This window comes from Buteo buteo, chromosome 9, assembly GCF_964188355.1.
Source record: "Buteo buteo chromosome 9, bButBut1.hap1.1, whole genome shotgun sequence".
Lineage (NCBI taxonomy): Eukaryota > Metazoa > Chordata > Aves > Accipitriformes > Accipitridae > Buteo > Buteo buteo.
The window spans coordinates 804,587-829,190 of NC_134179.1; the positions used below are offsets into that span (position 1 = coordinate 804,587).

General features: G+C 45.8%; 2 protein-coding genes, 1 long non-coding RNA gene and 3 other non-coding genes across 7 annotated transcripts in view; 1 reads left to right on the forward strand and 5 right to left on the reverse strand.

Annotated features, from left to right (window-relative positions):
• Positions 1-1,984: 1,984 nt before the first annotated feature.
• Positions 1,985-7,500, reverse strand: HSPA8 (heat shock protein family A (Hsp70) member 8). The gene is made up of 9 exons (XM_075034821.1): positions 7,262-7,500; positions 6,200-6,409; positions 5,473-5,678; positions 5,222-5,374; positions 4,566-5,121; positions 4,035-4,237; positions 3,502-3,700; positions 2,933-3,165; positions 1,985-2,443 (listed from the first exon to the last, which is right to left on the reverse strand). The coding sequence occupies exons 2-9, from the start codon at positions 6,402-6,404 to the stop codon at positions 2,258-2,260; spliced, it is 1,941 nt and encodes a 646-aa protein (XP_074890922.1). The 5' UTR covers positions 6,405-6,409; positions 7,262-7,500; the 3' UTR covers positions 1,985-2,257.
• On the reverse strand, positions 2,746-2,842 carry LOC142035140 (small nucleolar RNA SNORD14). Its single transcript, XR_012651813.1, has one exon. It is a non-coding gene; the product is annotated as a small nucleolar RNA SNORD14 (small nucleolar RNA).
• LOC142035139 (small nucleolar RNA SNORD14) lies at positions 3,787-3,883 on the reverse strand. The gene has a single exon (XR_012651812.1). It is a non-coding gene; the product is annotated as a small nucleolar RNA SNORD14 (small nucleolar RNA).
• On the reverse strand, positions 4,311-4,401 carry LOC142035137 (small nucleolar RNA SNORD14). The gene has a single exon (XR_012651810.1). It is a non-coding gene; the product is annotated as a small nucleolar RNA SNORD14 (small nucleolar RNA).
• Positions 7,501-7,516: 16 nt separating the features above from the next.
• Positions 7,517-11,174, forward strand: LOC142034134 (uncharacterized). 2 transcript variants are annotated; one of them, XR_012651466.1, is made up of 4 exons: positions 7,517-7,674; positions 8,302-8,338; positions 8,495-8,790; positions 10,582-11,174. It is a non-coding gene; the product is annotated as an uncharacterized LOC142034134 (long non-coding RNA). The 2 variants fall into 2 exon arrangements; XR_012651467.1 differs by lacking the exon at positions 7,517-7,674 and adding an exon at positions 7,687-7,749.
• A 77-nt stretch (positions 11,175-11,251) lies between these two features.
• The window catches only part of CLMP (CXADR like cell adhesion molecule), a 44,838-nt gene continuing 31,485 nt past the window's right edge, over positions 11,252-24,604 (reverse strand). Inside the window, exons 2-7 of the mRNA XM_075034822.1 lie at positions 20,528-20,685; positions 19,623-19,824; positions 18,626-18,793; positions 18,129-18,251; positions 16,361-16,502; positions 11,252-14,923 (exon numbers count right to left, since the gene is read on the reverse strand). Coding sequence (XP_074890923.1) covers positions 14,629-14,923; positions 16,361-16,502; positions 18,129-18,251; positions 18,626-18,793; positions 19,623-19,824; positions 20,528-20,685 — 1,088 coding nt within the window. The 3' untranslated portion in view covers positions 11,252-14,628. The remainder of the gene's footprint in view (positions 14,924-16,360; positions 16,503-18,128; positions 18,252-18,625; positions 18,794-19,622; positions 19,825-20,527; positions 20,686-24,604) is intronic.

Genomic DNA, 24,604 nt, shown 5'->3' on the forward strand with positions numbered 1-24,604 from the left:
CTGTGCGAGGTTTCACTGGGAGCAGCACTGCTGGTACTAGGGGCAGGAAAGTAAGAGGCCGTACGTAATGAATGGTGTGGCACAAAAGACCCTGCAGCTCACACACTGGATTATGCCTCAAGACTCTTTTTCTTTTTCCCGAATGTCCTGCAGGGTGGAGGTAGCACAGGGGCAGTCTCCCTTTTACCATTCCACTGATCCAAAGAAATGGATCCAAAATACCCATGTGTAAACAGGATTGTCCTGCTGCTGTATGCTGACCCTGGCTGAACACCAGGTGCCCACCGTTCTATCACTCCCCCCTCCTCAGCTGGACGGGAGAGAAAATACAACAAAGGGCTCGTGGGTTGAGATAAGGACAGGAGAGATCACTCACCAACTACCGTCACAGGCAAAACAGACTCAGCCTGGGGAAAATTAACTCAATTTATTACCAATCAACCAGAGTAGAGTAATGAGAAATAAAACCAAATCTCAAAACACCATCCCTCCACCCCTCCCTTCTTCCAGGGCACAGCTTCACTCCTGGATTCCCTACCTGCTGCAGCACAGGCTTCCCACAGGGTCACAGCCTCCTTCAGGCACCCACCTGCTCTGGCGTGGGGTCCTCCCCGGCTGCAGGTGGAGATCTGCTCCACCATGGACCTCCCTGAGCTGCAGGGGGACAGCCTGCCTCACTGTGGTCTTCCCCACGGGCTGCAGGGGAACCTCTGTTCCGGCACCTGGAGCATCTCCTCCCCTCCTGCACTGACCTGGGGGGCTGCAGGGTTGTTTCTCTCACGTGTTCTCTCCTCTCACCAGCTGCCGTTACTGTGCCCCAGCAACTTTCCTTCTTAAATCTGTTATCACAGAGGCATTACCACTATCACCAATTCGCTTGGCCTTGGCCAGCAGCAGGACCATTTTAGAGCCGGCTGGCATTGGCTCTGTTGGACATGGGAAGCTTCAAGCAGCTTCTCAGAAGCCACCCCTGTAACAACCCCCTTGCCCCTACCAAAACCTTGCCACACAAAGCCAATACACCTGCTAACAATTCACAACAGTTTTCCACCCCTCCCATTAGCATTTCAGCAGCTGAGCTGCAGCAGGCAGCCCTGTACATCAGTCCACCCAACCAGGGAACATGCGCTTCAGAGGCAGCAATAGGAGTGTTAAGCTCAGAGCATTCTTCCTCTTTGGTTAGGTATTGCTGTTAAAAAAAAAAAAATCCCTCTTCTCTGATGTTGAGAAAGAAGTTACTCAGGCACCAGAGAAAAGTATTTTAAGCCATGAAGTAGCCAAATAAAAAACAACCAACCCTGAACTGATTCTGAAGAATACCTCCCTATATAATTATGTGATTTTTATGGTCTAAGAGCTGCAACTTAACAAAAATTACCATTCCACTGTGCCAGGCTTCACTAGGAGCAGTACTGCTAGTACTATATGTAACGTTATATATATATATACACAAATACATAATAAAATACTTACTATAATAAGCAATTATGTTGCTTATTACTGTGGAAGAGGCTGCCTAAAGCCTCATCCCCACCCAGCAAGGACCTCTCTGAATGAAGAGCTACCTCTTAAGTCACCTTCCCCAAGGGTGGGGGGGACAGACAGGACCCTCGAGCTGATAAATGCCTCAAGGACCAAAGCATGATTATCCACTTTCCTCTTTTAGGTATTTTAAAGATGCTCTTTTCTGCTGTGGGTCAATGGTAACTCTTTGAAAAGGGTGAGGTCACTTAGCTTCAGTTACCACCTCCTTAACACAGGCTTGCTGCCCCTTTTTTTTTAGCAGGTCTCTTCAGCTAAAAGGAGGGGCCAAGAAACCACACCGATAAAGCCACAGTAGCTCTAGGCAAGAAGTCTAAAATTGGTTAGATCACTCACCAACTACTGTGTGATCTTGATCTTTGTACTCTACCATCGAGGGTTTTTTTTCCCCACTTTATTTAGTACAGTGGTCAAAACATATAAAGAAGCAGACACAGAAACATTGTGATGCCCATTAAATAGTTTTTATTCTTTAGGACATGAATTGCATTTCCACTTTGTTTACAGTAAAGTGCAACGGTATTCATCTCCCCTCCTGTGCACATGTTCAAGTATTTAAAATGCCCAGAAAGTTTTAGTTTTACAGCAGCTCAGTTATGGAGTTTTATCTGGCAAAATATACCCAGATGTGCCTACAGGTTTGGGTCCTTCAATCTAACCCCCACCTGGGGGTCCTCCAATACTAACTGCTAGTGGAATGCATTGCCCAGTGTCTTTAGTCCACCTCCTCAATGGTTGGTCCAGAAGAAGCTCCACCAGATGGAGGAGCTCCACCACCAGGGAATCCTCCAGGCATCCCACCAGGCATTCCTCCTGCACTCTGGTACAGCTTGGTGATGATGGGGTTGCATACCTTCTCCAGCTCTTTCTGCTGGTGCTCAAACTCCTCCTTCTCAGCCGTCTAAAAAAGACAAAAGCTCAGTACCTGCTGCTCTCACTAAACACATACAGTCTAAAAGTTAACTAGTACTACCAGGCTTACACATTTTTCACAAGTCTGGGCTTATTTTTAGGCCATCCCCACCCAAGTCAGACTTGCATTGGGCTAGATGCAAGAGTTTTTCTGCTTGGTCTAGTTCCAACAGGACTCAGATCACTCCTAGAGCTGACATTGCTCCTGGAGCAACAGGACCTCATTTTAGGTTAGAGAGGATCATACTTGCAAGCTAGCCAGATTGAAAGCTATATGCTTGCAAGCTGTGGTCGCTCAGACATCCAAGGAAGGTACTTGGACCAACACAAGTCTTTCGACTTCTGGTGGAAACTACGAATGGCTTTGGAATCACTTTCATCACAGCAACCAGTAGCTCTCCTCCATCCTCTGTAGCTTTTGTTGTAGCTCAGCAAGATACCAAAAGCAAACCACAACCAAACATGGAGTATGACATACCTGATTCTTGTCCAGCCAGTTGATAATTTCATTGCATTTGTCCAGGATTTTCTGCTTGTCCTCATCAGAGATCTTGCCCTGGAGCTTCTCATCTTCAACAGTAGCTTTCATGTTGAATGCGTAAGACTCCAGGGAGTTCTTGGAAGACACCTTATCACGCTGCTTCTCATCTTCTGCTTTGTATTTCTCTGCTTCCTGAACCATCCGCTCAATGTCTTCCTTGCTCAGCCGGCCTGCAGAACAAGGCAGCATTTCACAGATCACCATCTTCTACTCAGTCATTTTTAGTGGCGGATTACAACCTCCCACACATTACAAATTCTACACTTCAAGCTAGCTTGGGCAGGCAGGCAGCAAGAGAGGCCCATAAGCTATCAGGTGCCCTCCTCTTAAACCATGTCATGGGCTGCCTTAGGAACTCATGGATTACTGCACTAAAAACAAGGCTCATGGTTGTCAATCAAGATGCATACACATTACAACCAAGCCTTGATAGAGAGAAGGCAGTCTGACAAGCCAATCTTACACAACTAGCCAGTCTCCCACCCTCAGAAACACGTGATCCTTACCCTTGTCATTTGTTATTGTGATCTTGTTCTCCTTGCCAGTGCTCTTATCCACTGCAGACACATTCAGGATGCCATTGGCATCAATATCAAAGGTTACTTCAATCTGAGGTACGCCTCTGGGAGCAGGGGGAATACCAGTCAGCTCAAACTTGCCCAGCAAGTTGTTGTCCTTAGTCATAGCACGTTCTCCTTCATATACCTAGTAAGAAGAACCAGCAAATTAAGTCCAAAGTTTGAATACACATTATTAAATCACAATGGGGGTATTATCCTGAAGTGGCATGGTCGCTCAGACATCCAAGGAAGGTACTTGGACCAACACAAGTCTTTCGACTTCTGGTGGAAACTACGAATGGCTTTGGAATCACTTTCATCATTGCAACCAGGTCTTCACTCACATCCCTCACCAACTGTGAGAACACACCACCTCTAGCCTAGGATTTACTTCAAGTTATCAACCACTGGAAGCGTTGACAAGGTCTTATGATTATGTGAGTGCACATTATCAGCTCACCCCAGTGTTGCTTGCCTACCTGGATCAGCACACCAGGCTGGTTGTCAGAGTAAGTGGTGAAAGTCTGCGTCTGCTTGGTGGGGATGGTGGTATTCCGTTTGATCAAGACTGTCATGACACCTCCAGCAGTCTCAATGCCAAGAGACAGAGGAGTCACATCCAACAGCAGCAGATCCTGTACATTCTCAGACTTGTCTCCAGACAGAATAGCAGCCTGAACAGCTGGGGGGGAGAGGAAAAAAAACATTAAAAGCCCTGCAACAGAAACCCTGCACACTACAGTTAAGCCCACAGCTCGCTCAGACATCCAAGGAAGGTTTTGGCCATCATTAGTAGACTTCTGGTGGAAACTACGAATGGCTTTGGAATCTGATTCATCATTGCAAGTCAAAGTAAGCTTCTTACTGCTTTGAAAAGCTTTACGGATTGAGGTGGAACACCTAGGGCCTACACCAGTACTGCTCCGAGACTTCAGTTCAGACAGCACTGAGTTTGCCAAGAACACCACCCAGTTTTAGCACACACAGAAGATGTGAATTTTTGTCATTACCTGCACCATAAGCCACAGCTTCATCAGGATTGATGCTCTTGTTCAGCTCTTTGCCATTGAAGAAGTCCTGCAGCAGTTTCTGAATCTTTGGGATACGAGTAGACCCACCAACCAGCACGATGTCATGGATCTGTGATTTGTCGAGTTTGGCATCCCTCAGGGCCTTTTCCACAGGATCCAGAGTGCCACGGAACAGGTCAGCATTCAGCTCTTCAAAGCGAGCTCTGGTAATGGATGTGTAGAAGTCAATACCCTCATAGAGAGAATCAATTTCGATACTGGCCTGCGTGCTAGAAGACAGAGTACGCTTTGCACGCTCGCATGCGGTGCGGAGGCGACGAACTGCTCGCTTGTTCTCACTGATGTCTTTCTTGTGCTTGCGCTTGAATTCAGCAATGAAGTGGTTGACCATGCGGTTGTCAAAGTCTTCTCCACCCAAGTGAGTGTCACCTGCAGTGGATTTCACCTCAAAGATGCCATCTTCAATGGTCAGAATTGACACATCAAAGGTGCCACCTCCAAGGTCGAAGATAAGAACATTCCTTTCAGCACCAACCTGCAAGAAGAGATCAATTTTCATAATGCAATTCTTTTTCTACTGCTGGTTTAGCAGGTTTACTAGTTGGACGTCAGGGACAAGTCACTCCATAGCGTACCTTTTTGTCCAGACCATAGGCTATCGCAGCAGCTGTCGGCTCGTTGATAATTCGCAGTACATTGAGCCCTGCAATGGTTCCAGCATCTTTTGTAGCCTGACGCTGAGAGTCATTGAAATAGGCTGGTACAGTCACCACAGCATTAGTAACAGTCTACACAAAAAAACCCAAGCAAAAGTCAGTTATTTATAACTACTCACACACACACAAAATTATTCATCATTGCATTTCACTTAAGTCCTAAACCTCACCTTTCCAAGGTAAGCTTCTGCAATTTCCTTCATTTTGGTTAAAACCATGGAAGAAATTTCTTCTGGGTAGAAACTCTTTGTCTCGCCTTTGTACTCCACCTGGACTTTTGGTCTACCAGCATCATTCACCACAGTGAAAGGCCAGTGCTTCATATCAGACTGGACAACAGAATCATCAAATCTACGCCCAATCAAACGCTTTGCATCTGGAAAAAATAGTTCGCCATATTAAATATGTTCATTCACAAAGTACATTAAGTTATTCCTAAAAAACAATGCACAACGCCCTAGAACACTGTACATAGCTTGGTATTATTACTGCCTGCCCAGCTGCAGGCACCACTGTTTCACCTCTTGCACATGCACAAACTCACCCCTATCACCTCACAGCCACCACAGCAATACTACAGCTGCTGTACCATAAACCACAGTGCTGTCTAGGATTCAACCCAGACACTTAGTCAAGGCCATTTAACACTAACTGCCAAGAACAACCTGCAGCAAGCGAACTTTTTAACTGTAAGGCATATGCCTTCCCAGTATATAATAAAAGATGAACTATTAGTAATACAGTTCTATCATTCAGACCAGAAGCAAATTAGTAGTTTTGATTTCCAAGAGAAAGCTTTAACGCTCCTATCAAGTGAGCAATTCTTATAACCAGGGAACATCTGCCATCACCACGCTAAGCTTCTGTATGTGAAATATGGAAATCTTGCAGCCTTACCGAAAACCGTATTGGTTGGATTCATTGCAACTTGGTTCTTCGCAGCGTCGCCAATCAACCTCTCCGTATCTGTGAAGGCAACGTAGCTTGGCGTGGTCCGGTTACCCTGGTCATTGGCAATGATTTCCACCTTCCCATGTTGGAATACACCAACACAGGAATAGGTGGTGCCAAGATCAATTCCGACAGCTGGTCCCTTCGACATCTTGCCTGAGAATAAAAAAAAGAATTATTGAACTGTAAAATTGAGCTCCAACCGCAATGCTCCCTGCCTTTGTTATCCCTCGTTTTACCAGCAACCGCTCTTTAGCGCATACGGTTAACGCATTTGAGAAGCCCAACCACGTGGTACAGCCCACGGCCGGGGACTCCATCTCCCATCATGCACCTCCCCGCTCCCATCACGTGGCCGGGGGCGGACATCTTAGGTGCTGGGCAATGGAGTCCCCGCTTCACGTGGGCCGAGCTTGTCAGGCCATGTGGCCTGGCACAGCCCCAGCCCTGCTGCGACAGAACCCACCCTGCACCCATCGGGGAGACGCAGCGCCCGCCACCCTACCACCCCAGCACTCGGCGCCCCCAGCCACCACATGGCGGTCCCGTAAGCCCGGTCCTTGCCCCCACCCTCCCCCCCGGGGACTACAAATCCCAGCATGCTCGGCCGCCCCACAGACACTGCTCCACCTCTCCCCCCTCCCACACACATCCCCGGGCGTTCCCGGCGGGAGATAACATGGGCGACAAATCTCCTCTGTCTCTCCCTCCCCCCCCCCCCCCCGGCCGCTTCAGGAGAGCAGACGGACGGAAATCAGAAAAACCGCCGTTAGGTCGGATTTTAGAAAAAAAGGCCCAACAGCGTACAAAACTCTGCAGAACCACCACAGCGAAAGAGAAAAACCCACCGCCGCAGCGACAAGACGGCCTCCACCGCCACCCCCACCCCCAACTCAGCCCGATCCCCCGCAGCTCAACGGCCACTCCCGGTACAAGGGCACCTCGGAGGGCGCTCAGGCCGGACCACGGCTCTCCTCTCCCCGCTCCCAGGGCGGCAGGCCCCGTTACCTGAACGGCGCGGACAGGCCCAGACGCAGACAAGGGAGGCGACTCGGCGAAAGGTTCTGCTCAATGAGACCGCTCGGCGCCCGCCCCGCCGCCTTTATATACCCCCTCAGAACCTTCCAGAAGGGCCCGCCTCTTCTCTCCGCTCCAGCCAATCCCCTCGCGTATTCCGCCACCCTTCCCACCAATGGCCGTCAGCCGGAACCCGCACCCTTCGTGACGCGCACAGGAAGGGGGCGTGCCCGCCGGCCGGCCGGTATTCTCGAACCTTCATGCGCTTTCCCCTCTCCCCCACCCCAACCGCCTACCGCTCCGCAACGCTCGCCCCCCGCCCGCAACGGACGGGGGGGTGGAGCTTCGCGTGCGCGGGAGCCAATGAGAGCCCTCCAGCGGCCGCATGCGGGTGACGACACCGGGTAGCGTGGGCTGAAGGAGGGGGCGGGGGCACAGAAAGAGCGCCGGAGGGGCGAACGGCAGCCAATCGCAACACGGTGCCGGAGGCTCGTTTGCATAGACTGCGCGCGAGGGGGAAGGGGCGAGAAGGCGCCTTGGGGTGGGAATGACCAATCAGAACGCGGGGATGGCGGGTTGATTTGCATAGAGGTCGCGGGCGGCGGGAAGGGGGAGCCGGGTGGGGACGGGGGGGGTCACAAAATGGCGGCGCCATGCGGAGCCCGGCCGTCAGCCCCGGCCCCCTTCCTCATCGTCCCCGGGCCGCCAGCGCGGCACCGCCGTGGGCATCCCGCGGCGGGCGAGCCGCTTCCGTGCCCCCGGGAGCGGCGTGAACGCCGGTCCCTGCGGTGGCGGTCCCGTACGCTGCGAGCAGCGTTGTTCGGGTACCGCTGCGCGCAACCGTGTGGCATTAAACACAATTAACAGCAGGATTAACGGCGGCCTAATCGAATCCAGCCAGAAACGAGCGTTTCGCTTTCCGATCGGAAAGCTGGAGGTGCAAAGAGCATGGCGGGGGGGGGGGGGAGGCGGGAGATCACCCTCTGCCCCGAGAGGAATGACGGCATTTCTCATTTTTGTGCTTCCTACAGCGTTTGCGCCAGTAAATCTCTCTCGGAGCACGATAAGGTATGCCAGCAGCGTGTTGCTGCTCTAATCCTCCCTGTTCTGTTCAACAAGGCAAAAGGCAGCGTTCTCCCATTTCTCCCCACACCCTCATTCTCACCCAGGCAGAGGAAACCATGTTGTCTGCGCTGTTTTAAGGTGACATCGGTTTCTCCACAGAGCAGAATGCGGCCTCCACAGCATCTCCAGCCCTCCTTTTTAATCCATCCTAAGATTTTTCTCGTCCACAATCGGTGCTGAGGCACCAAGTGACACCCCTCGGTATGTCAGCGCTGCTCACTGCATGTTCTCAGCACGACTGACTTCAGTGGAAAGGAAACAGAGGCTCTCAACGGTGGAAAACCGTGGCTGTTCAGCGTCCTTGGGGATCAAGCGAGCGGATGGACGACCGCAAACATTCAGCTGGTCTCAGCACCTTAGGCTGAAAGCTGATCAGAGGTCATAAATCACATAAGGTCAGGCTCTAGCAGGAGCGCTGTGAATTGCATCAAATGTTTACATGGCATAAAATGCTGAGCGGAAAAGTCAGAGGGAGTCGCTAGGAGGAGGGCTACACAAAACTGGTATCCTGGCCAGCCTCTGTGACCCTATACAGTGGGAAAAGGGGCAGAGGAACTTCTGTAATCGGGGGTAAGAACTGTGTGAAAAAGCATTTCTGGTGCGCTCTTAACACTGCCCACAGGGTTAGCCTTAGACAAAAGACTCCTGGTGACTGCTTAAAAATCAAATACTCGGGGGGCGGCACTAACAAATCTCTCCTTTCAGGCTTATGCCAAACAAATGACTGTTTTTCCTCTGATACCTTGCTGTGTGCAAGCCTGCACCCTGAGACAGATAGGAGTCAACACCTCTTTCTTTCATGGTGATTTTAAGTGACCTCTACTAGGGAACACGATGCAGTTACCCCAGATCAGCTGGCAGCTGGTAACCCATTATCAGACCACTAACATGCAGATTCTCACAGCCACACACCACCAGGCTCCCATGACAGATGTGGTGGGTCTGCTGGCCCACAGGAAGTCACTCCTGTCAAGCAACAGTTTGTGGCTCCTATTCTTGCTCTGCCACGCACAGGGCTGGAACCTGAACCGGAATCTTTGGGTGACAACAGAAGGCGTAGTTTGGAGTTGGAACTTGGGTGTACAAGGTTAGAGACAGGAGGGGCAGCAGGAAAAGGAAAGGGGCTCCATATCATGGAGCACTACCTGTCACTCTCCTGTGCCTTTAAAGATAAGGGCAGTCAATACGAACCATCACCCTGTATCTGACCAGGTATGGCATGCAAAGCACACTCCACCCTGTCCAGAGTACACGCTGCTGGAGCACTCAGGAGATGCTTCTCAGGAATGCAGTGCTAACTTGCACTGAATACATTGCACGCCAAGTCTCACAGGAGCCGTGCTGTTAGCAAGGGATTGCGTTTGCATTTTGTATTTTTAAATCATGAGCAGAATTTCAGTAGGACCCAAGAATAGCACTACCTGCACCTTGAAATTAAGCAGTGATATTTAGATGTGCAACCGTACTTTGCTCCACAGACTGATAGCAAGCGAAGGCAGCCTAAAACAACAGTGAGTCAGTGCAGGGAGGAGGGCAGTTTTGCAAATGACTCATTACATTAGAAATTAAAGGCTGTTAACATACTAGACAAAAGTAGCTCATTTACTGTATATCAGAACAATTAAGGCTCAGCAGGCTGGACACTGACAAGTACTGTGTGTGGAGTTTTTTCAAATGATGAATTCCAACATTATTTTTTGAAGCCAATTTAGAGATCTCACATTAGAGATCAAGCACTGCTTCTCCTTTAAGTGTTTAAAACAGAATTGGGAAGAGAGTGGAGATTGTATCAAAGACACACTTCCTATTCACAACAGAAGCATTTGTTATTTATACAGCACTTGCAACTGCATGCCCCGGTTGAAGTTTGAAAATCACACATTTCCATGGCAGTCCCGTCCCTTTCCCACCAAGCTCTCCTCCTTCAGTGTGTCAGTACAAACTGATCGAGGTTAAAAATAACCTAATATTGCTGATACTGTACAAAAGTATGCAGTTGCACAATTCCTCTCAAAATGCATATCACCTAATCAGGATTTTGGATGTCATCAACTCAGGAGGGAGCCAGTAAATAGCATTTCCTTATGAATCAGGGATAGACAGAAGGACACACCTATGAGACCACTGTGTTGTCACTGTGTTTTGTTTTAAATACTGTGTAATTATGTTGCAATTTTTACTCCCAGATTTCAGTAAAGAAGATGGCTGATGATGGGAGACCTCTACGCAAAACACCCCCAGGGAAAGAAGGCTGAAGCACTGCAAGAGAAATCAACCACAGTTATGTTTAGTTACACTAAATTCCACCTACATCTCCCTGACCAGAGATTCCTGTTAGCTAGTTAAAAATGTTTATCTGCAGAGAAGATCTAAACTGCCTGAACACAGCTCTTTAAGGTTTCATTGTCATCTCACGCCCAGTTCTGGAGATGAACTGAAACTCAGTGGCTGGTTCAGAAGTAAGGTCGCAGATGCATGAGTGCAGTGTCACTGGAGTTTTGTATCTGTGCTGTGTCTATGCTGGCACTATTAACCATACTAGCTTGAAGCATCTACATCCTCAGCCAAAATATCTCAGGTGAAATAGCTGCATGGAAGTCAAAATACCATTTACTTCAGTACACCCAAGGTTTCACATATTTCATACCATGTCACATAATTCAGACTGAAAAAATACCCCGGAAAAAGACCAGCTTCCCCACACTTTCTACACAAATATGCATGTAGTCATAAAAATGGTATTTTTGACTCTGTACTTCTTTTCCTTGGATTCAGCTTGACAGCATGTAACACATCATACCACAAAAGATGGAACATTAGTACAAGTTTAGTTGAGCTGCAGCACTTCAGCTGCAGCATATTTATTTATAAAACAACCAACCAAAAAAAAAAAAATTACGAAATCATTGATTCAAAGGAATCAATAATAAATATTTGCTTTCCTCTGAGTTGTTCAGACACAGTACAAGTACACCAATTATAGCAGGTAGAAGAGATGTAAGCTTAGTTTAGCTGCTGAGAAACAAAAGCAAGCTACATAACATTGTATGCATTTAATCACACTAGTAATAACTGGTATATGACAGTAAATGCTTTAAGTACACTATTTTACAAAACAGAGTTTGGCTTATGGTTCATTTTCTTCCCTTGTGCAACTCCTGATATTATCATCCGGAGCTCAGAAAATGTCCCTTTGAAAACAGAATACCTTTGAAATGATCCCTTTCTTGTATTTCCTTTGAGTAATGAACTTTTCCCTTTGGGCTTCATGCTAGCAACTGAAGTGCAGAATTGACTTTGTGTTCACCTGCAAGATCACTGATGTGTGGTCTGAAAAGCACCGCAGCATTTCAGACTTAGTGATTTTAAATCACCACGGTGCCCACATTTTTTAACCAGGGCCACGCATCTTTGCACATTTGTTCCATAGCAGGAGAGGGCCACGGTGCTTTTTCTGACACAGCGGGAATGCCTGGACAGCAGGCGCGTGTACCACCTGCTTCCCAACAGGGCTAGAAACAGCCTGGAACAATCACGCACACCAGGCTTCAGCAATTGCTTCCAACTAACTTCTTTTCCCCAAGGTCCATATACCTTTCATCCCATGCAATCAGACAGATAGCTCATATGATAAGGAGTGACTTCTCTGCTCCAGGAGAGTTGGAGACCAGGAGAGGGCTGCCACAGCTGATCTATCCTGCAGCCAATTCCCAAAGGCCTCCAGGAAAGAGGCTGCCAGGAGCAGGCTGGGCAAATTCTCCTAGCCGGCAGCAAGTGGCTTATAGGCTGTAGAGAGAGCATCCTCCTCTTTGCTAATTGCAAGTCTGGCCTGTGACTCAAAGCTAACCTACAGCATTTGGTATTCGGACTGTAGCCAGCTCAACTGTTTGAATTGTTACCCTTACTTTGTGGTAATAAGTTTCTGGTTGCTCAGGCATGTATTCTTTACTGAGAAAAGTGCTCCTGTGTTTATATGCATAGAATAAGTATCCTCAGATGCAACACAGGTAACGTTAAGCGAAATAAGCAACCACAGAAAAAGCCACAAACTACTTTAGCAGTCCTGCTCATGGTCTTTGGGACTTTCCCAGCTCTGGAGTACCTTGTAAGCACTTTGCAGTGCCTAAGCCTTCGGGGTCCAGGAAAAGAGCAACTGCAGAGGAATCACAGACACTTAGACCTGCTGCTTCCCAACAGTGACAGCCACTACCAAATCCACCAAAACACAGCTGATCCAGGAATGTGCCTCTGGAGTATCCAGGGAAACTGTGTAAGTAAAATGACACAGTATCCAACACCAGGAGCTGTCACAAAAGTAGAAGCTTATCAAACACCTAATACCAGATGTGTCTTTTGTTTAAATCTGTGACTTAACTGCACAACAGATCAGTACTTTGTCCTGCCAAGGGTGGATAGGTTGACACTGGGGTAGAGAGAGCAAGTGATGTTTTGGTACATGTGATGAAAATGGGTGACTGCTCCTAGGAAGAGAAGTTCTCAGATAGTATAGGGCAAGTTTGAAAACTATTTCCCATAAGGAAGTAGCCCAAGCAGGGCTTGGCTTTGCTCAGATTGTCTAGTATCTCAAGCAAAAAAGCTAGCATTCTGGGTCTCAGTCAGAAAAGAGATTAATTACAGTCCCTGGAGTGAAAGAATTACAAATCTGTGGTTCTTCTGTGCTGATCCATCTCCTGTAGACTCATTCCACAAATTGCAGAAAACTTTCCCTCCCTCAAATGAAAAAAAACCCCACATCTCATTTTTTTTAATAGAAAATCATCAGTCCAGGAATACAGGAATCTAGAACCTACAAGACCAGTATCTTGTGTGTAGTAGTGGTCAGAGCCAAATTCTTCAGAGGAAAATATAAATGACAGAATTATGTGAACATCTGCTTCCAGAGGAAGCCTCTGGAGTTCCTACCTCCCATCGTTTCCTGTTGGCCTTCAACTTGAAGTGTAAGACTTCATATTCCTTGGAAATGTTTATTCTGGTTAATTCAATCACATAAAATATTTTATGATTCTTGCAGTTTTTTAAGAGTCTTGCTAAGGCTTAAGCCTCAACAATAGCATGTGGCCCAGCTTTTGGTGTATAAATGGGACAACGCACACAAATATTTTCTAATGGAAGCAGCATTGTGCTTGTTTCCCTGTCCCTGGTGTATTTTCCTCACTATGTGCTCTGTCACTCTATCCTTCAGTCTTACCTGGATGCCTGAAGGTCAGCTCAAGAATGCTGTTCATTCAGTCTTGGGAAGAGCTCTCCATAAGGCTTCTACAGCATGGCTCACCCCAAAACTGGTGAATTCACAACTTGGCAATAGCAAAGATATCTTCCAAGTGCTTCATCCAGGCTTTGTGGTAGATTAGTGGCCCTCACTTTTGGAGGTACTGCCTTCCTTCTGGATTCAGTGCCCAATTCTCATCACACTAAGGCTCATTTGCCACAGATACCACTCCAGTGGAGTTACTGCGGCTTTGCAGTGCTGACCATATCTCTCTGGGTGCATCATTAAGTTTATTCTGGCAATTAAAGCACCTCTGTTGCCTTGACATGAAAGGGTCCTTTGTCTTTAGTACAGAGATCAGTTCACACACATGCCTTAATACTGCATCTCTTGACCTTTTTGAGTGATCCTTTTATTTCCACTTTAGTTACAGCCTTCAGAAGTATTTCACTAGAAGACTGAATGCAGAAAACATGAAGCACCTGTCAGTTCCCTTTGAGGTTGAACATCAGACTAACCTCAGCAGAGAGTCTGCCTCAAAATCTTCAGATAAGACAATGCATCTTTGAGAAAGTTCTCCGCAACCAGTACAAGAGACTTTTCCCTCCTCACAAAACCTCTCTGGAGTATTATGCATCTTTATGTCTCTGTTGATCCCTTTTAAAAAATCCTGAGGTTTGGCTTCATTTCATTTGTACAGCACTTAGCTATTGTAGTTTTAAAATGCTCAGTGTTCCACTTCCAAAAAAGATAATTTAAAAAGAAGGCTCCCTTTTTCCTCAAAGGTATCTTTCTTAAAAAAAAAAAAATTCTGTATCAGAACCTCAGTGCTGGAGGATGTAAGAAAGAGTTGAGTGGGAGGGCTTCTTGTGGTGTGAATAATCACAAGTGATTAAAATTAAGCTGACCAGAAAGATAACTAGCTAATCTAATAATTCCTATGTGGCTGGTGGTACGTGAAGTGTTTCTGGACAGCAGGAGTCTCCAGACAGCTGGTGAGCAGTCACACGGTCTGGAACGCTCGGCTTTGGGCAGGCACCATGACCAGCGTTGCTCCCATTTTCATCAGGTTAGCATAGTCGACTTTCTTTGGCTCAATTTCTTTTCCTTCTGTCTCCCTCTGGCTGTACTGGGGAGGAGTTAGATGGGGAGTAGCTTCCGTTGACAAAGTCCGTTGGCTGCGAGAGGCACTGTTGGCTGTCGACCTCGTTGAGGAGGAACCTGAGCGTGAGCTCCTGGAACCAGATGAAGAGGAACTGGGCTTGACAAGATGGGCCTTGGGTGCCTCTGCATCTTCTCTGCAATCAAACAGATGACAGGGCTCAAATACGGGAACAGAAACGCTTATACATTTTACCAGGTGGAATTGCTGCTGCAATAAGCAATTGCTTATTGAAGCTGCAAATCACCAGGACATATTTGTCTAGCAGTTTGAGCAAGGTACAGGGTTTTCTGAATTCTGTGCTGCATAACTTTGTGGACTGAACTCCCTATTGCTCTGCGGAGCTATTGGTCAAATGGATTTAGAATACATGCTGCACACGACTGGCTCTTTGTGTGTGGCTTTGAGGTCTGTGGAACGAATGCCAAGGGTCAGTGCAAACAGTTTAGCTAGAACTGTCTGCTCTGTAATCCTTACTCATAATGACAAGTGACTTAGGACTAGCTGAGACCAGTTTTTCTAGTTTTAAAAAAAATGTGGGTAGTGAAAGAAGTGTGAGAAGTGGGCCCAGAGAGAAAGAGAAGAGCTAACAGTCATGCATGAAAAGGTGATAGAAGAGGCTGAAGCTCAAACTAAAAATGAAAAGGCATGCAAGATTTGAAAGCAAAGAGAACAGGGAAAAGAGAAGGGAAGAAATCAGCAGAGACTACCTTCTTGCTGGCAACCTGACCATCAGAGTAATCAGCTGCTGAATGGATTATAGAGATGCCTAACGGTACATAGATGTCGTACAAGGGCAGGCAGTCTTTTACAAATAGACATAAGGATGGAGCAAGGCAAGGGATTTCTTCAAGGGCAGGAGCAGCTAAAACTCATTCCTGGAAATATCTTTTCCCAGCACTTTCCTTCCTGAGAAGTTTAGGCTCCATTGGCTAGAGACCAATCTCTGCTTAGGGGAGTTAAGTGGCAGACCTCACATGCTTGTAACAGATGAGTTCAAAGAACATGCGTCAGCATTCTTGGTATACCCGCTCAGGGTGAGGCTTCTCAACTCTGCACGCAGCAGCTCAGGGGATTTTTCACCCTGAGCTAAATCCAGAAGCACAGTTGTTCAAAAGACTCAAGAAAGACTGTGAGAACCTGCCTGCCTCATAGCATTCCCAACAGAAATTGCAATTGGAAAGAAAAAAAAACCAAACCAAACCAACAAACCTCTCAGAACCACAATGGACAAGTGGGTTGAATTTAGTACTGGAGAGGATTATGCAAATGCTTTTAAATGCTGAAATTGCAAGCAAGCATGAGAGAGAATATTTTGTTGAGTTTTATGCTAATTTGTCGGGGGGGGGGAGAAGGGGGGAAGACATTATTATCTATCTAATTTTCTGGAAAGTCTTCACAAAGATTCTCACATTCAAGAAATGTGTCACTGATATTTCAGGGAGATTTTAAAAGCTTTTTAGAACAACCTTTTAAGACACTTATACCTAGGTTACTTAAAACTGTAGTGAAAAGATGTGTGAAATTGAAAGAAGGGAGGGTGGGAGGTGGGGGATTAAATAAAAGGCGTTACCTGATTTCATTTGGTGCCTCCTCTTCCTCATATCTCTTCTTTTCTTTCCTCCTGATTGTCAGCCTCACCACCAGGAAAAGGAGGGAAAGTCCCACCACCACGCCACAAACGGCTCCAGCAATCATGCCGATATTTTGTGCATCTGTTGTCCAGAAAACAAACGTGTTAGTCAGTAAACTCTTACTAGGGTCATATGGTCAGATTCTAGTCCACACTACAACTTACAGCACTGGGTATAAATCAGAACAGAATGTATTAGTCTACTTATTTAGGCGTGTCTCCACACAGAAGTTGAACCAGTTTATCTTCAGGTATTGTTTCTAAACCTGAGCTGACAGTGGGATAAGTACTCACCTCTGGAAGGGTGGGATCACAAGTGTTATGCCTTCAGCTATCGGTCAGAATTGCAATGAGGAGGGAAAATCCTCTCATAAGAGCACAGAACCACAGAAAATACAGAGACAGACAGGACAACCCACACGTGAAACAAAGCACCAGGCAGTTTGCTAGAGGCAGAAGAGTGTTTGAACTACGAGTGTTTCCCCATGATGATTTTTTTTCCCCGTCAACTCACCCTGAAATGATTACAATCCACTTGCAGAATGATTTATTCAATTGGGGGAAAAAAGTGACCTGAGGGCAGTAGAGAGGAAGGAGGAAAGGAAGACCATATGTGCAGGTGTAAGGCATTTTCATCCAAAATAACAAAGTTAATGAAAGGATACTTCCTAGTGTATATGGGCCCTTAGTTAATACTTTATGAAAACTCTTTTGATAAGAGTGGTTAGACTGGGTTTGGCTGAAAGTTGTTTCTTTAAGGCTTGTCCCTATGGAGGGTTTAGCAAACCAAAGTGAGGTTTTAAACCAATTCAGTTCAATTGGCATAAAAGCTGCCTGGACGCTTTTACTTCAGATGCCTGAGGCAAACAGGTTTTCCTTGCTACATGACCATATTCCAGTTATTTCAGGCCTGGCTGGGCAGAAAAATTCCAAAGCTATGGAATCTCCAAGAGACTTCTCTACTAGCAGTCCTTTATCACAGCACTTCCAGCTCCTGCTGACCTCCCCTGAGAGCTGCACATAAAAACCTGCTAAACTATATTGTTTGGATTTGTCCTCAATGCTAGTGCTAAACTCCACCCTTTTCCTTGCATGCATATGCAAAGGACATATGTACCTAGACATGCACACACCCTTAATGGTGTTAATCAGGTAGGACACTGATTTTAATCTCTGGTGTTCAGGACAGGATTTATTAAATCTAGATTAAAACCAAACTATGTCAAAAGTTGTTTTTTATTCTGCACACCATTTCATGACAAAGTCAGCCTTTCCAGCTGCCTTTAGATAGTTCACTGTCCCAAGTGCGAGAGATACGTAATTTGGAATTGGAATGATGGCATATCCACACCAAAGTTTTATGCTTGAGAGTGATCTCATGCAATCACTCCACCCAGAAGTACCTCAAAAGCTGGAGACTCTGGAGCATCTCACTCACTGTTTTTTCCCCTCATATTTTCATTAGTCATTCTCAAAATCAAAATTTCTAACAGATGAAAACATCTGAGCCCAAATAATGTATCTACCCCTTCTGGTTACACAGAGGACTGCTGTGCAAACCCGAAGTGCGATAAATATGGACTACTTCATGTGATTCAAGTAAGAGAGAGCAAAGGCATGGCACAGAGTTTACCAGTCAAGATGAGACAGCTGTGAAGCAGCACTGCTCATACAGTGGTGCGAACACTAGTTATGTGCCAATACTTACGCTGCACTGTCACTTGAACAACACAGCTTTCTTGTCCAGCCTCGTTGGTGGCAATGCATTGGTATAACCCTGTGCTCATCTGTGTAAGATTCTTCAGTAGGACTTGCCCAGGATTAGAAATGTCTGAAACAGGAGAAATGCCACCAGGATTAATCCAAAAAGACTAAGAAACCTTAACAGCGGATAGGACACAGAAGCATAAATTGAACTTCCAGATCAAATCAGTTCAAGAGCAATCAATAATGCCTCACAAAAGATCATTTATCAGCCTTCAGCAAAACACTAAACAAACTCCTCACGCACTTCCTTGTTCAGGGTGGAGCACACCACAACATCCAGCTGCAGTAGCGAGAGGTACTGGTATATCATTGCTATTACTGCCACCAAGTAATCCCCATTTAAAAAGCAGGCACTTGACTCTAAACATGCACGTACGTGTGGGCGGCTATCTGGCTTTGAGCGTACTGAGAATTCTAAGAGGAAATGACCTGACTTACTGACTCTTGATGTAGGCGGGAGATGTTCAGCTCTCTCGTCTTCCTCATTTATGCGCTGCCATCGGTAGGAGATGGGTGCAGTGCCAGAGGCAGAACGGCACTGCAAGGACAGTTCCTTTCCTTCCAACAGCTCCCCTTCTAGCCAGCATTTGGGCTTGGAAGGTTTTTCTAGAAGAAACAGAAGACAGGTCATGTAAAAGCAGCAGATTATTTTCTTGGTGGAAACCCTTTCTTTGGCAAAGTATGTAATTTAAGCAGCTTCCAAGAGCTGCCTTCTCTGGAATTCATTAAGGAATTACACCAGTGATGTTTGTTAGGGGACTTTAGCTGCAACTGTGTGCAACTTCATAGTCTAAGTGGAGCTGGTTGGCTCAGACATAGAAATGATACATTATAATACTCTGGGGCAATTTGCCTCACGGATACCTGCATCAGGAGCTGTATCACTGTGTTGCTCTTCTAGTTACTATTTAGAGAACATCCTTTCCCTCCCCCTACTTCTCCATTTCTTCCTTCTCCCCACAGCATCTGGCAGGCCAGATTCTTCCACAGGATGACAGTGTACATGAAAAAGCCAACCAATAAACTGAAATCAGGGAAGAGAAATGCTAATCCCGGCAGCTTATTTGTCACCTCCACTGACTTGGATCAGTTTGGGGTCCTGGGACATGAACCCAGAGTCCTCAGCTGGAGATCTGGACAGGGCGATCGCCAACTAAGCTAGAATATCAGTATAGTTTGTGTGATGAGATCACAGAGATAATTTGGAAAGAACAGTTCATATGATTTTGCAGGTGATCATACTTACCTCAAAACAGTTCTTTAGGCTCTTCCTGCGTCCTGGCCTTTGCCAAAAAATGCAAAGGCAGATACGGAACTGGACAGTGAAACCTGATCGTGAAATGTCTTTGTATTTATACCCTGCTGAAATAAATCTCTCTCCAGGACATGAACCTAGCGATTTTTTTTCCTTGGAAGAACAATAAAATGACCTTACCTACAACCTTCAGGGTGATGCGAGCCCATTCGTACTGCCCAGCATTTTTAACCTTACATATGTACTTCCCTGCATCGCTGGACTGCAGTGATATGATTTGTAAGGATGCATCTCCAGCAAGGAAGTTGGATGTGAAGGAAACACGCCCCTTCTGTTCTTCATTCAGGTCATCATAAACACGGCCTCCAGAGTAAGTGATCACCTGAGGAGCAGACAGTCACTGATCAGCCAGCTGTAAATTTACTTTCACACGGAACAACAAATCAAAGCATTTCCAGGAACTGCAGACTAAGCTTCTGCATGGTTAAGTGACTTGCCAAGGGTCACGCAGGAAGCCTGTGCCAGGGTAGAAAATTAAACCTGCATTTCAAGTCTGAAACTAATACATAAAACTGTATTTGTGCTAGAGATGTATATTGGAGCATTTATACTAGTGTCAAAATACACGTCAGCTTATGCCACAATATATAAAAGCAGTCCTTAATTTTGGTGGGATTTGGCTAGGTAATTTAAGCTACTGCAGACCTGATTTTATAAGTATTAAACTACTACATTTTTATGTGAAACCAAGGTTTCAAAAACTGGGCCTGCAAAATCCAAGGTCATTTTTGAAAACCTGAAGGACAATTCTGAAGTTTGTCCAATAATGATTACGTAACAGTGTTAGTTTAAAGAAAACTCGACTGTAACACAACCTGTTCCAATACAGCATGTGTGAATAACAAATAAGTTTTACACATTATAAATCTCTCTAAATAAATCAGCTGTTTTCTAAACACTGCTTACTTCATCAGAATAACTTGCAAAGATCATCACAGAAGTCTCTTTAAATCAATGGCTGCTGCTGATGTCAACATAGAAATAAGACGATTTTCTCAGCAGATACTAACTGTGGCTCAACCTACCGCTTTTTGTACTGTTTCGGAAATGTGCAGCAGCCACTCAATATCCAGGCTCCCTTGCTCCAGGAGGCCCAGGCGGTGATGACAGGGCAAAGTCACGTTTTCTTCAGCTACTCTCTTAAATTCAGTCTGAGCCTCAGACAGCCAAACAGAACAGGAAGCTGAAAGACAGATGCCGGTGGTCAGAGGCCAGGATTAAGGATGCATCTCTGCACTGACAAGCGTTGCTAGCTTAGGTTTCCCTGGATTCTTCCTCATTTGCTTCACAGCATCAAAGAAAACCCAACAGCTTGGCTTCCTGGACAGATTGCAGCTGATTAAAGGGGACATCTATACATACGTAGGTAGTTAGTTTCACACTAATATTTAAGCACGAAGAACAGATGGCTTCACGCTCCAGGGCTGTCAATACCAAAGTTACACCCACATCCTCTATGCACGCAAAATTTCAGATAATCTCCTTGGTTTTGCCTTCACCTTTTACTACCTTAATTCATGAGCAGTATTTCCACCCAGAAGACCTTCAGAACCCATCCCTTTATTCCTGTGTCAGCCCAGCAAGGCTTGGAGTCTCTTTCCTAACGCTAGATGATGTTTGCTGTGTGCATTTCAGCACTGGAAACAAGAGACCAGCCTGGGAACAAGAGGGTTAACCTTAAGAAAGGCATGGTACAAGTAGGCTAGTGAAGTGTCTTTGAATAGCAACGTCAAAAAAAAAAAAAAAATCATAACTTGTCAAAAGGGGTTTGTCAGGATTTAAAAAAAAAGGGGGGGGGGGGGGGACGGGACGGGACGAGACGAGACGAAATTGCCAAGCTGAACCACTAGAGGGAAGCAGAGCCTTTTAAATGTTACCAGTAAAACCCCAGACGCCTGTTAACTGCCTAAAACCTGGTCCAGGAGACGGTGCGCCGCGGAGAAACACGATGTTCAACCAGCACTGCGTTAGTCGCTGTGAAACTCGCAATTTCTTTCCGAGTTTTTCTATACTGCATCCTTACTAAAATTGGACAAAATCAGGGGTAGGTTCTTGGCTTTGCCCATCTCTAACTTTTGATAACACGTGGACTCACCATGGTAAGTTCAAACTCAATTAAAATTGACCCAAAAGATCAGAGGTGTGGAAAATTCCAGGCACTTAGGTCAGAGACCCCCCCAGGCCTGCTGTGACACCAAAAAAAAATTTTCCAACCAAGTTTCCATAGGGATTTCTGGGGCATGAATGCCATCTGCCTTTTGCGCATGAATCTACAGAGTGCAGTTGGGTTGTTCTTAAGTTTTGCTGTGCAAGAAGAGAGCCTAAAACTGGTTTGTTTTTTGCCTCTATGAAGTGAGATAAAATGTCTTGCTTCTTGGACTAATTACTGTGAAACCGATGAAAACGAGGAGAGTTGGCAGCACCAGGGAGTCACATGTGTGATTGAACACACAATCCTGTGATTACATAGCAAGATTAGTGGCAAGAGCATAAGCAGCTCTAGTTACATAGGTTGAATGCGTTCCTATACTTGTATTTAAACAGTGGATCTTTAACCTTCCCTTTACCTTTAAATGAAGGAAAAAAACCCAAAGCAGGAAAAATTACGTCCAACATGACACTTCCTCGGCTTTTTCTGTTGCTTCAGGACCAACTCTGGTTTTAGAAAATTCACTCTGCTCCTGCTCCCATTCTCAGATCTGCCTCTGAGTTGTTAGCATGACCATCCCTCAGCTCCTGAGCTTCTGATATTTAATCAATACTTGCCAAGCACTTCTATGAAAGGTATCATCTACTCTGTGCATGCACACATATAAAACGCTTGGAATTTTAAGACAGGTGAAGTCTTGCAAAGGATTAAGCTCTCCTCCCCTGCACAGATCTCTGCATGAATTGATGAGAGTAAAAGCTCCTTTTCAGCCACATTAGCTGTTTTCTTTAAACGGAAAAGTAATCCAGCTTATCAGTGGATGCACTAGTCTCAAAGCTCCATCTGCCAAATACAATTATACATTCTGCCTAAGATGAATGCCTGCTTTCTCCTACAGCCCACATTGCTGCGGGCTGCCTTCGTTAACACACTGACGCTCACTAAATGAGTGATCAATAAGTTTAGTCTAAGCATTATGCTAGTGAGCATTCACATAACATTTGCAACATTTTCAAAGTCCTGTGCCAGCAGAGCACTGAGGTTTTGTGCACACCTCATAGGGTATTCTACATTTTAAAATGTAGTTTTACATTAAAAGCCTTGATCAGGATTATAAATCCCTTTTGAGGGATTCTAACAAGCATCATTTTCATTCCTCTCTGGCTTGGACAGACTGTTTTTAGCAGACTTGTTCTGGTTCTTGTTGCCCCTAGCAAACATGGTCTGATTTGAGAAAGAGCCCTGTGCTCATCTTCTAAATGGGAGTAAGATCAGGGACACATCCAGCGAGATAGTGACTGCAAGTTTCTAAAGCACACTTTGTTTTTTCAAAGGTACATGGAATCAGAGATAATTTGGAGCTGATTCACTACTGAACTGATGACCAGATTGTCGTGCACATTTCCTACTTTTTCATGACATGTCAGTCTTACTAAGAAAAAAACCCCAAACAACAACCAACCAACCAAACAAACAAAAACCCCCACTTGTCCCTTTAGTCCTTATTAGTCCTTTAATAATGCCACGAACTCACAAGGAAGCCTGTAAGTTTCGCAGGTGTTCTAGACAAGACTCTCTATTTTCTTTCCAGTCATCTATACCTGTACAAAGTCAAAAGGAAGCTCAAAACACAGCTTCATAAAAATACCCAAGATAGGGTGCCAGTTATGGAAATTATGCAAGAAAAATCCAAAGAGAGCTCAAAGTGAACAAACCTCATGCCTTGCAATAGTTTGGGTAGGGTCTCACTGTAGCAAGCAGAGATTAAACGGAAATTTACCTTTAGATACCTGCCAGAATTTACAGTATATGCCTCAGAAAGAAAAAGGAACTAGAAAATATATCCAAGTCCCCTCTAGGTTATTTTGTTTTATTATTTAACAAAGAATAAATGCTGTCTGAAGTTCTCTTGCATTTGTGTAGATGACACCTAGGAAGAACAGGTCAAAGAAATGAGATTTTGCTCACAGTGCTTTTACCACCACCACCACCCCCCAACCACTTTAAGTTTCATTTAAACGAGTACTAAAGTAGAATGTCTGCTTACGGACAAGCCCCTACAGCGGCAAACACCTCCGTATACCGGCCAGGACACACATTGGCTAGATTGCAAAAAGCAGTTTGTTCCTGGCATGGGCTTCTGCTTTGCTAGATGGGGTGGCACAACTGGCTCCATACCTTTCCCCCTTCAAGAGCTTCGCAGCCACACGAGGGCAGAGTCTACTCAGAGTAACACCTTAAGGGCTGGCTCCAGCAGACAATAGATTAAGACAATAGATGGTTTTCCCAGAAGTCGGATCCAAGATATTTGCGGGCTCCGCAGTTCTTAGCCCCCCAAAACCTCCTCCCCTTCCACATCCTGTGTGCAGGCGGCTCTTTATGCTGCAAAGAGCAATTCGGGAGTTGCTTCTTTCAGCTTTACTCAGCCTATGTCCCATGACTTCAGAAGGAGGTTGGTTTGTTTTTCCTGCGGAGCAGGAATCCTAAGCTTATTGCAACTGCAGCATTTTGAAACCATTGGCCGTGGGCCTTTAAAAAGAGTCTTGGGTGCAGCGCCAGGCTTGCTGACACACCACAGGCAGTGCAATGCTCTGTACTTGGGGGAGGAGGAGACCACCGTAATATTTAAACATTTGCTCTATTGTTCAGAGGACAATAACTCACCCAACACCCTGCAGACAGTGGAAAAAGATTTTTGCCTTTGATCCCTCACTCATGTTTTAAATATCCAAGAAATACAGAACAACAAATACTTTAAACAACACCGAAGCTAGCGCACCTAAACAGACGGTACCTAAACAGCACAAGCACAGATGTACCAGGGGAAGGGCGCAGACCGAGCCAGGGCACACAAAGGGATTCTGAGCCCTTTCAATAACAGGCCATTCTGCCTTGTCTGCATAGCAGATTTTAAAGAAAAAATTGTGGACAATATCCTGCATCTTTCTCATGC